Source organism: Rutidosis leptorrhynchoides, chromosome 8 (genome assembly GCF_046630445.1).
Source record: "Rutidosis leptorrhynchoides isolate AG116_Rl617_1_P2 chromosome 8, CSIRO_AGI_Rlap_v1, whole genome shotgun sequence".
NCBI lineage: Eukaryota > Viridiplantae > Streptophyta > Magnoliopsida > Asterales > Asteraceae > Rutidosis > Rutidosis leptorrhynchoides.
Window position 1 is genome coordinate 338,268,909 of NC_092340.1, and position 12,888 is coordinate 338,281,796.

The following is a 12,888-nucleotide window of genomic DNA, read 5'->3' on the forward strand; positions in this document are numbered from 1 at the left end:
GTCGGGAAGTAAGACTTGGCCACTGGTTGATTCACGAACCTATAACAATATATACATATATATCAAAGTATGTTCAAAATATATTTACAACACTTTTAATATATTTTGATGTTTTAAGTTTATTAAGTCAGTTGTCCTCGTTAGTAACCTACAACTAGTTGTCCACAGGTAGATGTACAGAAATAAATCGATAAATATTATCTTGAATCAATCCACGACCCAGTGTATACGTATCTCAGTATTGATCACAACTCAAACTATATATATTTTGGAATCAACCTCAACCCTGTATAGCTAACTCCAACATTCACATATAGAGTGTCTATGGTTGTTCCGAAATATATATAGATGTGTCGACATGATAGGTCGAAACATTGTATACGTGTCTATGGTATCTCAAGATTACATAATATACAATACAAGTTGATTAAGTTATGGTTGGAATAGATTTGTTACCAATTTTCACGTAGCTAAAATGAGAAAAATTATCCAATCTTGTTTTACTCATAACTTCTTCATTTTAAATCCGTTTTGAGTGAATCAAATTGCTATGGTTTCATATTGAACTCTATTTTATGAATCTAAATAGAAAAATTATAGGTTTATAGTCGGAAAAATAAGTTACAAGTCATTTTTGTAAAGGTAGTCATTTCAGTCGAAAGAACGACGTCTAGATGACCATTTTAGAAAACATACTTCCACTTTGAGTTTAACCATAATTTTTGAATATAGTTTCATGTTCATAAGAAAAATCATTTTCTCAGAATAACAACTTTTAAATCAAATTTTATCATAGTTTTTAATTAACTAACCCAAAACAGCCCGCGGTGTTACTACGACGGCGTAAATCCGATTTTACGGTGTTTTTTGTGTTTCCAGGTTTTAAATCATTAAGTTAGCATATCATATAGATATAGATCATGTGTATAGTTGATTTTAAAAGTGTAGTTAGAAGGATTAACTTTATTTGCGAACAAGTTTAGAATTAACTAAACTATGTTCTAGTGATTACTAGTTTACCACTTCGAATATGATAGTTTTTTTATGTATGAATCGAATGATGTTATGAACATCATTACTACCTTAAGTTCCTTGGATAAACCTACTGGAAAAGAGAAAAATGGATCTAGCTTCAACGGATCCTTGGATGGCTCGAAGTTCTTGAAGCAGAATCATGACACGAAAACAAGTTCAGGTAAGATCATCCCTTGAAATAAGATTGTTATAGTTATAGAAATTGAACCAAAGTTTGAATATGATTATTACCTTGTATTAGAATGATAACCTACTGTAAGAAACAAAGATTTCTTGAGGTTGGATGATCACCTTACAAGATTGGAAGTGAGCTAGCAAACTTGAAAGTATTCTTGATTTTATGAAACTAGAACTTTTGGAATTTATGAAGAACACTTAGAACTTGAAGATAGAACTTGAGAGAGATCAATTAGATAAAGAAAATTGAAGAATGAAAGTGTTTGTAGGTATTTTTGGTCGTTGGTGTATGGATTAGATATAAAGGATATGTAATTTTGTTTTCATGTAAATAAGTCATGAATGATTACTCATATTTTTGTAATTTTATGAGATATTTCATGCTAGTTGCCAAATGATGGTTCCCACATGTGTTAGGTGACTCACATGAGCTGCTAAGAGCTGATAATTAGAGTGTATATACCAATAGTACATACATCTAAAAGCTGTGTATTGTACGAGTACGAATACGGATGCATACGAGTAGAATTGTTGATGAAACTGAACGAGGATGTAATTGTAAGCATTTTTGTTAAGTAGAAGTATTTTGATAAGTGTCTTGAAGTCTTTCAAAAGTGTATGAGTACATATTAAAACACTACATGTATATACATTTTAACTGAGTCGTTAAGTCATCGTTAGCCGTTACATGTAAGTGTTGTTTTGAAACCTTTAGGTTAACGATCTTGTTAAATTTTGTTAACCCAATGTTTATAATATCAAATGAGATTTTAAATTATTATATTATCATGATATTATGATGTACGAATATCTCTTAATATGATATATATACATTAAATGTCGTTACAACGATAATCGTTACATATATGTCTCGTTTCAAAATCATTAAGTTAGTAGTCTTGTTTTTACATATGTAGTTCATTATTAATATACTTAATGATATGTTTACTTATCATAATATCATGTTAACTATATATATATAACCATATATATGTCATCATATAGTTTTTACAAGTTTTAACGTTCGTGAATCACCGGTCAACTTGGGTGGTCAATTGTCTATATGAAACCTATTTCAATTAATCAAGTCTTAACAAGTTTGATTGCTTAATATGTTGGAAACACTTAATCATGTAAATAACAATTTCATTTAATATATATATAAATATGGAAAAGTTCGGGTCACTACATTTTATGTGATTGACAAGTGAAAAGTTTAGACCATAGCATGTTTTCGTGTTCCATTGCATTGAATTTATGGAGAAAGATTCGCATTTGGGTTGGTGTTCAATAGCCAGTTTTCTTCGCTTGGTTGAATGGATAATGTGATGTGAAGATTGACATGCGTCAATGAATAAGAAGAGTATGTTATATATCATCGCGTGCTTATTATGGCACATTTGAAAACTCCGAAATAACACTATATTTCAACCTCGCACGATGAAGAAGAGCTTTGTTTTTTACTCTATTTGTAATTTTTCTTCTTATTGGTTAACAAGTAGAAGTTGTTGTAATATTTCATGTAACATTTGAATGATGTATTCGTTATAAAGTTGGTGATTGTGTTACTTAGAAGCTTGCTAATGAGTTGAATAATAGATTTTAACGTTACAAAAAAAATGTACTTCGTATGTTATTTTTAGGGACCAATAATGCGATATTTTAAAACATTAGAACAACATGATACCCTAATCATCCATTAAATTTTAGGTAAACATTAAGCACCTTAATTTTGTCTTTAACGAGTGAGACTAGGGATGGCAATGGATCGGATATGGATCGGGTGATGCCGTATCCATATCCATATCCATATCCATTTAGTTTTTGTTCATCCATATCTATATTCATATCCATTTAGTTTCAGGTCATCCATCTATATCCATATCTATGGAATTTAGCGGGTTAATGGATATCCAATAGATGTTAAAATAATCTTATAATATTTTCTAATATTTGATTAAAATAAAAACGTAGTATAGCAAAAATAAATATGACATGACATAATTAAAATCTATCCATAAGAATGTTATTGGATATATGTGTTTTATTATAATATATTATAGTTATAGTTATTGCATTATGGGTTGAAAAAAAAAATGTAAATTAAACGGTAAATAAACTTGTAATCGTAAATATGTACGCATATATCTGTATTTATATATTTGTATATGTATTTTGAGTGATAATGGATATATTCATGGATGAAACTTTTCATCCATATCCATATTCGTTAAGGTTTATCCATATCCGTATTTATATTTTCACCATATCTATTACCAAGTGGGTGGATATCCATATGGTGGCCATTGCATCCGTAAGTGAGACGACTAGTTTACATCACCCACAATTTTTTTCACAGCCATTTCGCAACTTCACTGCACCATTTTTCGTCCCACTCCCCACAATTCTGCTAATTTACGAAATATATGTGCTAATCGTAAATGTCAGTGTTATGTTAATATAGGTAAATTAATCCGATCAATTCAAATTGGTTACGAGAAGCACGTTCCGATATTTAACCATACTTTTCCTCTCTGTTTCTCACTTACCGATAGTGGCGGCGGCGATGGCCGGTAAGTAGCAACGACGGTACCACGGCGACAAATTCGAATATTTGCTATTGTTTCTTCAATTGATGGCCAAAGCTGCTCAGCAATAGAGAAAATCACAAAAGCACATTATACTAGGGTTCTTTTCATCAGGTATGGAGTAATATATAAATTAAATTAAATTACTTTACATTTTGAATCGAGGTAAATACAGTATCTGAAAAGAGCATTATATATCATGATATGTTAATTAATTACGTAATTACAAAGTATCAATTTTGCTTGTCTCAAAGTTGTCTACCTACCTTTATTTATGAATAAAACCCTCCTCAGTTTTCCATTCTATTAAAACCCTAAGGGACTAGTTGGAAGCAGTTGCATTGACTTTTACTTTTTTGCATTTCAAGTGTTGCACTTGACACAACTTGTTTTTATAGTTAAATATGAATTTTGTAAAAGTAGGAACAGAGTTTTTTTCCTTTTAATTGATTCAGAGGGGTTTTAGGCGCGCTCGTTTCAAATACAGTCAGAGAACACCATATTGTAGCAATGCAGTCACACTCTTTAAATTTTTATTATGATTTATTGCACATGATAAAACTAACACATTTCCCAGTGCGTGAAAACTAAAGTGATCAGATTTATTGATTGTTGAAAATAGCAAGTTGTTTAAGTTTAAAAAGTATACTACTTAGATAAATCTCATAACATATGACAAATTTTCACCGGTTTTATGGGTTTGGCATGTCTATCCGTGGGTCAATTTTCACGAAGCTGGTTTAAACTAATAGGATGAAAGTTGTATATATGCTAGATTTATCATGTGTGGAACACGTAAATTCTTTATAGTTAGAGCTAAATAAAACAACAGTTTTGAATTTCAAAGCATACATATAAGTTCATTTCAAATTGTGGCATTTGTGTCTGTTAATGATGCTTCTCTTTATTCAGTTAGTTTTTGTTGTTTCTATTTTAACTAACACACTATCTCATAAATTTTTTATTTGTTGTTTAGATTCAAGCACACCAATTGGGCATTTCATTAGCATAATTATGTACAATCACGTACGAACCCTTCTGCGACGAAGTTCATCATCAAATCTGAAAATATTATCGGGTCCCCTACATTGCAATCACATTAATACAATCACAAGCTCGTGTTCCTCATCATCAAGCCCTAGCTTATCAATATGGAGGCGAAAAAAGGAAATTGGAAAAGAAGGTTTGATTATAGCCAAAGAACTCAAGAGACTTCAATCCAGTCCTGTTCGTCTCGAGCGGTTCATGAAGTCCCATGTTTCTCGCCTTCTCAAATCTGACCTTGTCTCCGTTCTTTTTGAATTCCAGAGACAAGACCTTGTCTTTTTATCCATGAAGGTTTGTTTACTTACTTTTCTGACCCAATGCTTAAAAGAATTACCCATTTTCACCCTCTTTTTTTACTGCCCATAATGATTCATTCGTTTTACCAATCCTAACAACCTTTAGGGTTATAGCATTTTGTGACCAGAGACTAGTAAAATGATTATGTTGCACCTAGTCTTTGTTGGATTTTGGCATGGGTCACCTATGTCACTGTCTACCTGTATAATGTTATGTATAAATTTTCGTAGTTGGTTAAATGTTACTTATTTCAATAGTGCATTTGATTTTCTTTTAATTGTTTTTAACCAACTATAAGTAGTGCCACATCATTATTTTAAATTGTTATAATCATCAAAATTTGTATAACATCTGGTTATAAAGGGGGCGTTGGTTTAAGAGGTAAAAAGGTGGAATTAGGATGTTATTTTACATATCAACAATTTAATTTCTTCATTATAATCCTTCTGCTGCTGTATTCGATCATCTTATCACCGATCATACAATACAAATGTTGCACTTTTCAAGATTTAACGAACCTGAGTAGTCAATTCAAATAGAGACTGGCTATTTCTACTTAGGAAAGTGAAAAAAAAGATAGGTTTTTTTATATCTAATGCAGCAGTGGTCCAATTTTTCAACTTCTTCTTCTTTAATAATACAGAGCAAGTATAATTTGATTTATGAGGTTTCATTGTGCAGTTATATGATGTGGTGCGGAAAGAGATATGGTACCGACCAGATATGTTCTTTTACAGGGACATGCTTATGATGCTAGCAAGAAACAAGAAAATTGATGAGGTGAAGCGTGTATGGCAAGATTTAAAGAACGAACAAGTACATTTTGATCAACATACATTTGGGGACATTATTAGGGCTTTTTTGGACAGTGGATTACCATTGGAGGCAATGATGATATATGATGAAATGAGACGAGCTCCGGACCCACCGTTGTCTTTGCCTTATCGTGTCATCATGAAAGGACTTTTACAGTATCCCGAATTAAGGGAGAAAGTGAAAGATGATTTCTTGGAACTTTTCCCAGATATGATCATATATGATCCACCCGAAGACCTGTTCGATGACTACTCGTCTAGCAAAGAGGGAGACTACAACTAAGTAGCAGTTTCGAATTACTACAATTTTGAGTGTACTATTACTTTAGTGTTGCAGATGAATACTAATGAAGGAAAACTACAATGATAAGTATTAACTTTTAAGAAGATGCAATACTATTTGAGGCTAGAAAACTTTGTAATGTTAAAGATTCCTGATTTCCCAAAATATAAAAGTATTTTCATAACATACAAAAAGACTGGTTAAAAGAATGGTCTACATTTGATAAGTCAATAATCTACACCATCTCAATTCCTACAATCCCTCTCCAATATTCATCCATATTTCTTGATCATTTGTATCTTTTTTTGTTCTCTCAACATTAATTCCTATCTAACTCTTTAAACCTTAACGTCGTTAGATCGATCGCCCAAAGACCCATTCGTGTTGTTGCTCTCTCTGGTCCTTCCTTCCCTCCAACCATCCCAATGGGGAACTGTTGTTCTCAAAATCAACCTCCAGATAATAATAACGCAGAATCCGAAGCTACCAAAGCCTTAAAAGGAGGCGGCAAATCAGACGAACAAACCAACACAACGACAACGACAGCGCCCCCTAAAAAGATCCCCACCGCTCAACCTGCACCTAAAAATGGCAAACAATCACCGATTGGAACAGTGTTAGGACGACCTATGGAAGATGTTCGAACAACTTACACAATAGGAAAAGAGCTTGGTAGGGGACAATTTGGTGTCACCCATTTATGCACATGCAAGAAAACAAGCAAACAATTTGCATGCAAAACAATAGCTAAAAGGAAACTTTCTAATAAAGAAGATATTGAGGATGTGAGGAGGGAAGTACAAATTATGCATCATTTGGCTGGCCAAAATAATATCGTTGAGCTTAAGGGGGCGTTTGAGGACAAACATTCGGTACATTTGGTGATGGAGTTGTGTGCGGGAGGAGAGTTGTTTGATCGAATCATCGCTAAGGGACATTATACGGAGAGGGCTGCAGCATCGTTACTTAGGACTATTGTTCAAATCGTTCATACGTGTCATTCAATGGGTGTTATTCATAGAGATCTTAAGCCTGAAAATTTCCTTCTTTTGAATAAGGATGAAAATGCTCCCCTTAAAGCTACCGACTTTGGCCTTTCCGTTTTCTACAAACAAGGTCATAATATACTTAAGAGTAAATTATATTGACGCTCCCTGTACATGAAATTATAGCACTAGTCCATATCTCTTAAAAATGAGAGTTATCATCCTTGACATTCTCACAAGTGCATGCCTATGGTCCCCAACTCTAACATTCGTTAAGCCTCCGTTAAGTATAACAATTTACCGATAATCTGTGTATATCAACAAAATTAACCGAAGAAATTCATACTGTAACGCCTACTAGAACAAGAAAAGGTCGGCTTTCCGGCAGACCACACCTCGATTTCATGATCAAATTATATATGGGGTTGTGACGATTACAATTATGTTGTTTTTTCTTATTTTTTTTAGATTTTAATTTTAAAAAGAAACATTTTGGGATGGACATAGGTTTTTCTTCAATTTACTGATGTTAAGGTTAATGTATGGTTATGGTTATAAACTTATGATTATTCTGCAGACTAGGATTGGTTTTTTTATTAAGACAGGGGGTATATCAAGTTCATTTTGGTTTGTGTGTTTTTAAAAAAAAAAAAAAAAATTTAACGGAGCTTTTAAAGAACGTTAGAGGTAAGGACTGTAGACTTGCACTTATAAGAATGTCAAGGATGATCACTGCAACTATCAAGAAATAAGAATTAGCGGTGTAATTTCGTGTAAAGTACAGGATCATCGGTTTAATTTGCTCTATGTTTCATTAACTGTTTTTGTTATTATCAATCATTTGAAGATTTGAAGATCAATATTCATGGTTTGTGTTTTGGTGCAGGTGAAGTGTTTAAAGACATTGTGGGAAGTGCGTATTACATTGCACCCGAAGTCTTGAAAAGAAAATACGGACCAGAGGTGGATATATGGAGTATCGGGGTCATGTTATATATTCTTCTTAGTGGAGTTCCTCCTTTTTGGGCAGGTGATTATAATCGGGATTTTGTTAAAGTTACAAGTTTAATGATTTAAATGAATTAAGAAATGACAATATGTGGTGTGATCATACAGAATCGGAGCATGGGATATTCAATGCAATCTTGCGTGGTCACATTGACTTCACAAGTGATCCTTGGCCTTCGATATCTACACCCGCTAAGGATCTTGTCAAGAAGATGTTGAATTCAGATCCGAAGCAAAGGCTGACAGCACATCAAGTTCTTTGTAAGTAATAAGAGGAAAATAAAAAATGTAAAATAAAAAGTACTTAATTGGGCAACATCTTAAAGCCAGATTCATTGTTTAACAAATATTGTATTTCCCAGCTCATCCATGGATTATGGAAGATGGAGAAGCACCTGATACACCGCTTGATAATGCTGTTCTTGGCAGACTAAAACAATTCAAAGCCATGAATAATTTCAAGAAAGTAGCACTTCGGGTAAGTACTATTTAATTATTACATTGCACAGAGCTGTCTTGTTAATTTTAAGGGCCCTGTTCAATAAGCAAAAACAAAAGCCCTTTGTACACGAATTTTTTTCATATATATAAGAATAAGTTCGATAATATTGTAAAAATGTACTAATATTTTAAAAATCTTATAAATAAATGGACTACATTTTTGGACCATGTGCAGTTGCACACCTTTCACGTCCCAAAATCTGGCCCATCACTGCACATAGTCTATGTATATTTACATGAATAACTTGAGAAGGAATCAAATATCTGATTTTAGATTATTTTGGGTATGAACAGGTCATTGCAGGGTGCCTTTCTGAGGAGGAAATAATGGGATTGAAACAAATGTTTAGAGGAATGGATTCGGATAACAGTGGAACGATAACACTTGAGGAGTTGAAACATGGACTATCGAAGCAAGGGACGAGATTAACCGAATCTGAAGTCAAACAGTTAATGGAAGCTGTAAGATAATCAAATATGGTTACTTAATTTTTTTTCTTTGAATTACAAAATATGCTGATAGAAATTATTTTTCTTTTCTTGAATTATTTTAACAGGCTGATGCAGATGGAAATGGAACTATAGATTATGAAGAGTTCATAACAGCAACAATGCATATGAATAGAATGGATAAAGAAGATCATCTGTACACTGCGTTCCAATATTTTGATAAAGATAACAGCGGGTATGTAAAGAATATGACCTGATTTGATTGAGCAAACAAAATACAACCTAATGAAAGCAATTAAAAAACACACGAACATGCAGATCTAGTTTGACATTAAAAATATATATGTTTATCGTATGTGATGGGTTTTTTGTTGTTGTCAGATACATTACAATAGAAGAATTAGAGCATGCTCTCCGTGAATATGGGATGACCGACGACAAGGATATAAAAGAGGTTATATCTGAAGTTGACTCTGATCATGTAAGTAACTAACTTATGTTATAAGGATCAAAATGCACTGGAGACAAACTGCTGATATAGTCCAATGGTTGGTTATTTTGGGATTAAGTAAGGTTGGTTATTGGGTCAAAGATAACTACTTTTTGGCTTCATGTCGAGTCGGATTGACCCAAATCGACCAACTACAAAGTACAAGGCCTTTTAACTAATTTAGGAGACCCTGTTCGAGACATCAAAATAGGCCCCTAACATGTAAAACTTTTGAATTCATATAAACAAATATTTTTACCAACTTGTTTGATTAACAAATATTCGTGTTTTTATTGATTTGATAAACGAATTTTCATGATTATATTGTTTGATAAATGAATTTCTTGATTTGATTTATGGAAAATTATATACAGTAAATTATATGATTATTATACAGGATGTTCAAAATTTTGGCCCTTCCAGATTTTGTGACCTGTTCGGTTGTACACTTTGCACATGTCCCAGACACGCCTCTATCAAAGTGAATATGTCAACATTGCCAAATTCTAACTGGACTATGTTCTAATTTTGTAGGATGGACGGATCAACTATGATGAATTTGTGGCAATGATGAGATCAAAAACCCAGGCCGACACAATGAATCCAAAGAAACGAAGACAATCATTCGTCGTTAAATCATAGTAGCAATTAAGCTAGTTAGTTAAGGCTACACATGGTTGAAGAGGATATATACGTTGCGGGAAATATATATTTCAAATGTGTTCAAGTGAGGATGATGATTAATTGTGGCAACAAAAGTTCAAAATGGGCCTGGAGGGAACTACTGGAGGGAACTAAGAATGTGGGAATATTGGATTTTATCAAGAAACTTGATATTTGTTGCTTTTGATGATATAATATTGAACAACAATTGTAATGGGTATTTTGGGTTGGTTTTGATGATACATTAATTCCAATTTGTATGCACAGGATATAGAATCAAAAGTATGGCTTGCTGATACTTTTGCAGTCTTTTAGAATGTTTCCTTAGGATTCATATTCTGAAATTATTTTTGATATCAAGTTTTGATCACCACATCAAGAGTTATTTTTTCAAATTTTTTATCATTTAATTTAGTTAGTTTTTTTGGCTTGTGCCTTCATGTCTTTTTTTTTTCTCCCATTTTCTTTTAACATGTGTATAATGATAATGATGTATCATTTGTATAGTTATATAAGCAGAAGTACAACCAAAATCATTAATAACTACCACATTGTTATCACATTCAGGAGAGGGTGAGGGTGAGTATTTTACTTAGATGTACGTGATTTAAATGAGTTATTTCATGATTTGTTTCTAACTCTTTTTAAAGGTACCTCACGGGATATTTTTGTATCAATATTAATAAATTTCTTGCCTAAAATTATATATTTTTTTCTGAAAAGAAAATTTTATTAAATAACACGAACAATTACACGAGAAGGAATGAACCGTTTTGGCACATCCCAAATACAATGAGAAACACGAAGGCAATAAAAGCTAAATATACAAGTAAATAACTAAGATGCCGAGAACGCATCTATATACCACGACTTATAATATATACGCACTTGGGTTGGACAACCACACGTTCCATTTGATCTTGATCCCTTTAATCTTCCATGAGATCCACTTGAAAGAGAGCACTTGAATTTCGTCACGAATATAATGAATGCATTCATATAAGTCATAGCGTGCACTTAAGCTTATTTCAAACCTTGATTTGTGTCTGCGACTAGCCGACTATGCTCAAGTGCTTCATTGATTTTTGGATGATCATGAATATAATGTGATTAACGAATGTATTCGGGTAGCCTTATACTACAATTTAAGGTCTAGTCACATAGTAAACGCTTTTCTTAGAACTCATGTTTTTTTTTTTATTTATTTATTTATTTATTTATTAAATATAAAAAGTCTTAAAGGTAATAAAACTTTTAAGAATCATTTTCAAGCTAAAAGCATTAAGCTTTCAAATACCAAAAAGGAAACCAAAGTAGCTAGTTATTTTCTTACCACTTTGAATATTGTTATATACACTTTTTATTTTATTTATAATTTCATTCGTTCTTTGTAAAATACTACCTACGTAATAGTCCAGTTACCGTATACAACATGTAATTAGTTACGGAGTACTTATTTTTTTTCGAACGGCTGAAATTTTATTGAAAAAACTAGCAAAACGCTAGAAAAAATACAAGAAAAAAATTACAAGGAATGTAAAGGATATTGCAACCATTGGTTCCAATTACAAGAGGATTTACTAAATCTAGCATATATCCAATTGAAGCTTGAAACCACAATCGAGTCGATCACATGACTTTTTCGAAACTTTGTGTCCTCAAAAATGATACTATTGCGCAATCTCCATATATTCCAGAGCGTCGCGTAAATGATGATAGTAACAATGAGTCGTCTGTTTTTACGAATTGGAACGCTGTCTATCCAAGCCCATAAATTCGCCAACGAAGACCATGACGGGAGCGAGATATTCGTCCATTGAGCAACTTTTGACCAGATTTGATGGCTAGTGTCACAATGTAGGAAGATATGATTTTCATCTTCAAAAGTTTCCTCACACAAACAGCATCCTGAATTCTCGATCTCTATACCACGAGCAATAAGATTTTTCTTCGTCGCGAGCCTGCAAAGCTTTAAGCGCCATATGAATATGTTGATTTTTATAGGAGCTTGATTGCACCACTTTGTGACATTAACGTGAGGAGACAAATCATGCTTATCAATGAGCTTGCGAGCCTTTGAAACAGAGAAAAGGTCACCGTTCCAAGTCCAATAATCACGAGTTTGCGATAATGTAACCGAATTAAGAATTTGATTAAGCTGTTGTAGATTCTCCACCTCAATACCGTACCGAGGCTTCTTCTCCAAAAATATCTCCATGTATTATTGACCAATCGATCAGCAACAGATGAGTTGTTATAAGAATCGAGCGCTAGAAGTCTAGGAAAATATGATGAAAGAGGGAGCCCATTGTGCCACGGGTCGAACCACAATTTAGCCTTGGAGCCATTTCCTATGTTCAGTCGAAGCAGTGAAGCATCTAGTAAGTAACGAGAGTGAAGCAAATCAATAGTTTTTGAAATGGAAGCCCACGTCCCGTGAGCGTTAGAAGCACATGGAATATTAGCGCCTTGACTTGATCCATGTATAGCCGTGATTAATTGAGCCCAGCTTGCACTCTTATCCGACAAGAGCCAAGTTAAGTGAATT

The 12,888-nt window shown here is 33.1% G+C and overlaps 3 protein-coding genes across 3 annotated transcripts; 2 read left to right on the forward strand and 1 right to left on the reverse strand.

The window, feature by feature from the left end:
• The first annotated feature begins 3,602 nt into the window (after positions 1–3,602).
• LOC139865031 (pentatricopeptide repeat-containing protein At1g62350) lies at positions 3,603–6,360 on the forward strand. The gene is made up of 3 exons (XM_071853586.1): positions 3,603–3,914; positions 4,777–5,138; positions 5,826–6,360. Exons 2-3 carry the CDS (start codon positions 4,815–4,817, stop codon positions 6,240–6,242), a joined length of 741 nt encoding a protein of 246 aa, XP_071709687.1. The 5' UTR covers positions 3,603–3,914; positions 4,777–4,814; the 3' UTR covers positions 6,243–6,360.
• Positions 6,361–6,667: 307 nt separating this feature from the next.
• LOC139862351 (calcium-dependent protein kinase 34-like) lies at positions 6,668–10,487 on the forward strand. Its single transcript, XM_071850942.1, has 8 exons — positions 6,668–7,358; positions 8,115–8,258; positions 8,345–8,497; positions 8,599–8,714; positions 9,032–9,199; positions 9,295–9,422; positions 9,569–9,668; positions 10,212–10,487. The coding sequence occupies exons 1-8, from the start codon at positions 6,668–6,670 to the stop codon at positions 10,317–10,319; spliced, it is 1,608 nt and encodes a 535-aa protein (XP_071707043.1). The 3' UTR covers positions 10,320–10,487.
• Positions 10,488–11,865: 1,378 nt separating this feature from the next.
• LOC139864545 (uncharacterized) lies at positions 11,866–12,558 on the reverse strand. The gene has a single exon (XM_071853129.1). The coding sequence runs from the start codon at positions 12,556–12,558 to the stop codon at positions 11,866–11,868; it is 693 nt and encodes a 230-aa protein (XP_071709230.1).
• Positions 12,559–12,888: the final 330 nt, after the last annotated feature.

What these genes read in the sequence shown, in the direction of transcription:
- LOC139865031 (XM_071853586.1), top strand. Translation starts at nt 4,815, where the DNA reads ATGTACAATCACGTACGAACCCTTCTGCGACGAAGTTCATCATCAAAT. An exon ending in TTGTCTTTTTATCCATGAAG is followed by an intron (nt 5,139 to 5,825) that starts GTTTGTTTACTT and finishes TTCATTGTGCAG; the next exon opens with TTATATGATGTGGTGCGGAA.
- LOC139864545 (XM_071853129.1), bottom strand. Translation starts at nt 12,558, where the DNA reads ATGGAGATATTTTTGGAGAAGAAGCCTCGGTACGGTATTGAGGTGGAG.
- LOC139862351 (XM_071850942.1), top strand. Translation starts at nt 6,668, where the DNA reads ATGGGGAACTGTTGTTCTCAAAATCAACCTCCAGATAATAATAACGCA. An exon ending in TCAAACAGTTAATGGAAGCT is followed by an intron (nt 9,200 to 9,294) that starts GTAAGATAATCA and finishes TTATTTTAACAG; the next exon opens with GCTGATGCAGATGGAAATGG. An exon ending in CTGAAGTTGACTCTGATCAT is followed by an intron (nt 9,669 to 10,211) that starts GTAAGTAACTAA and finishes CTAATTTTGTAG; the next exon opens with GATGGACGGATCAACTATGA.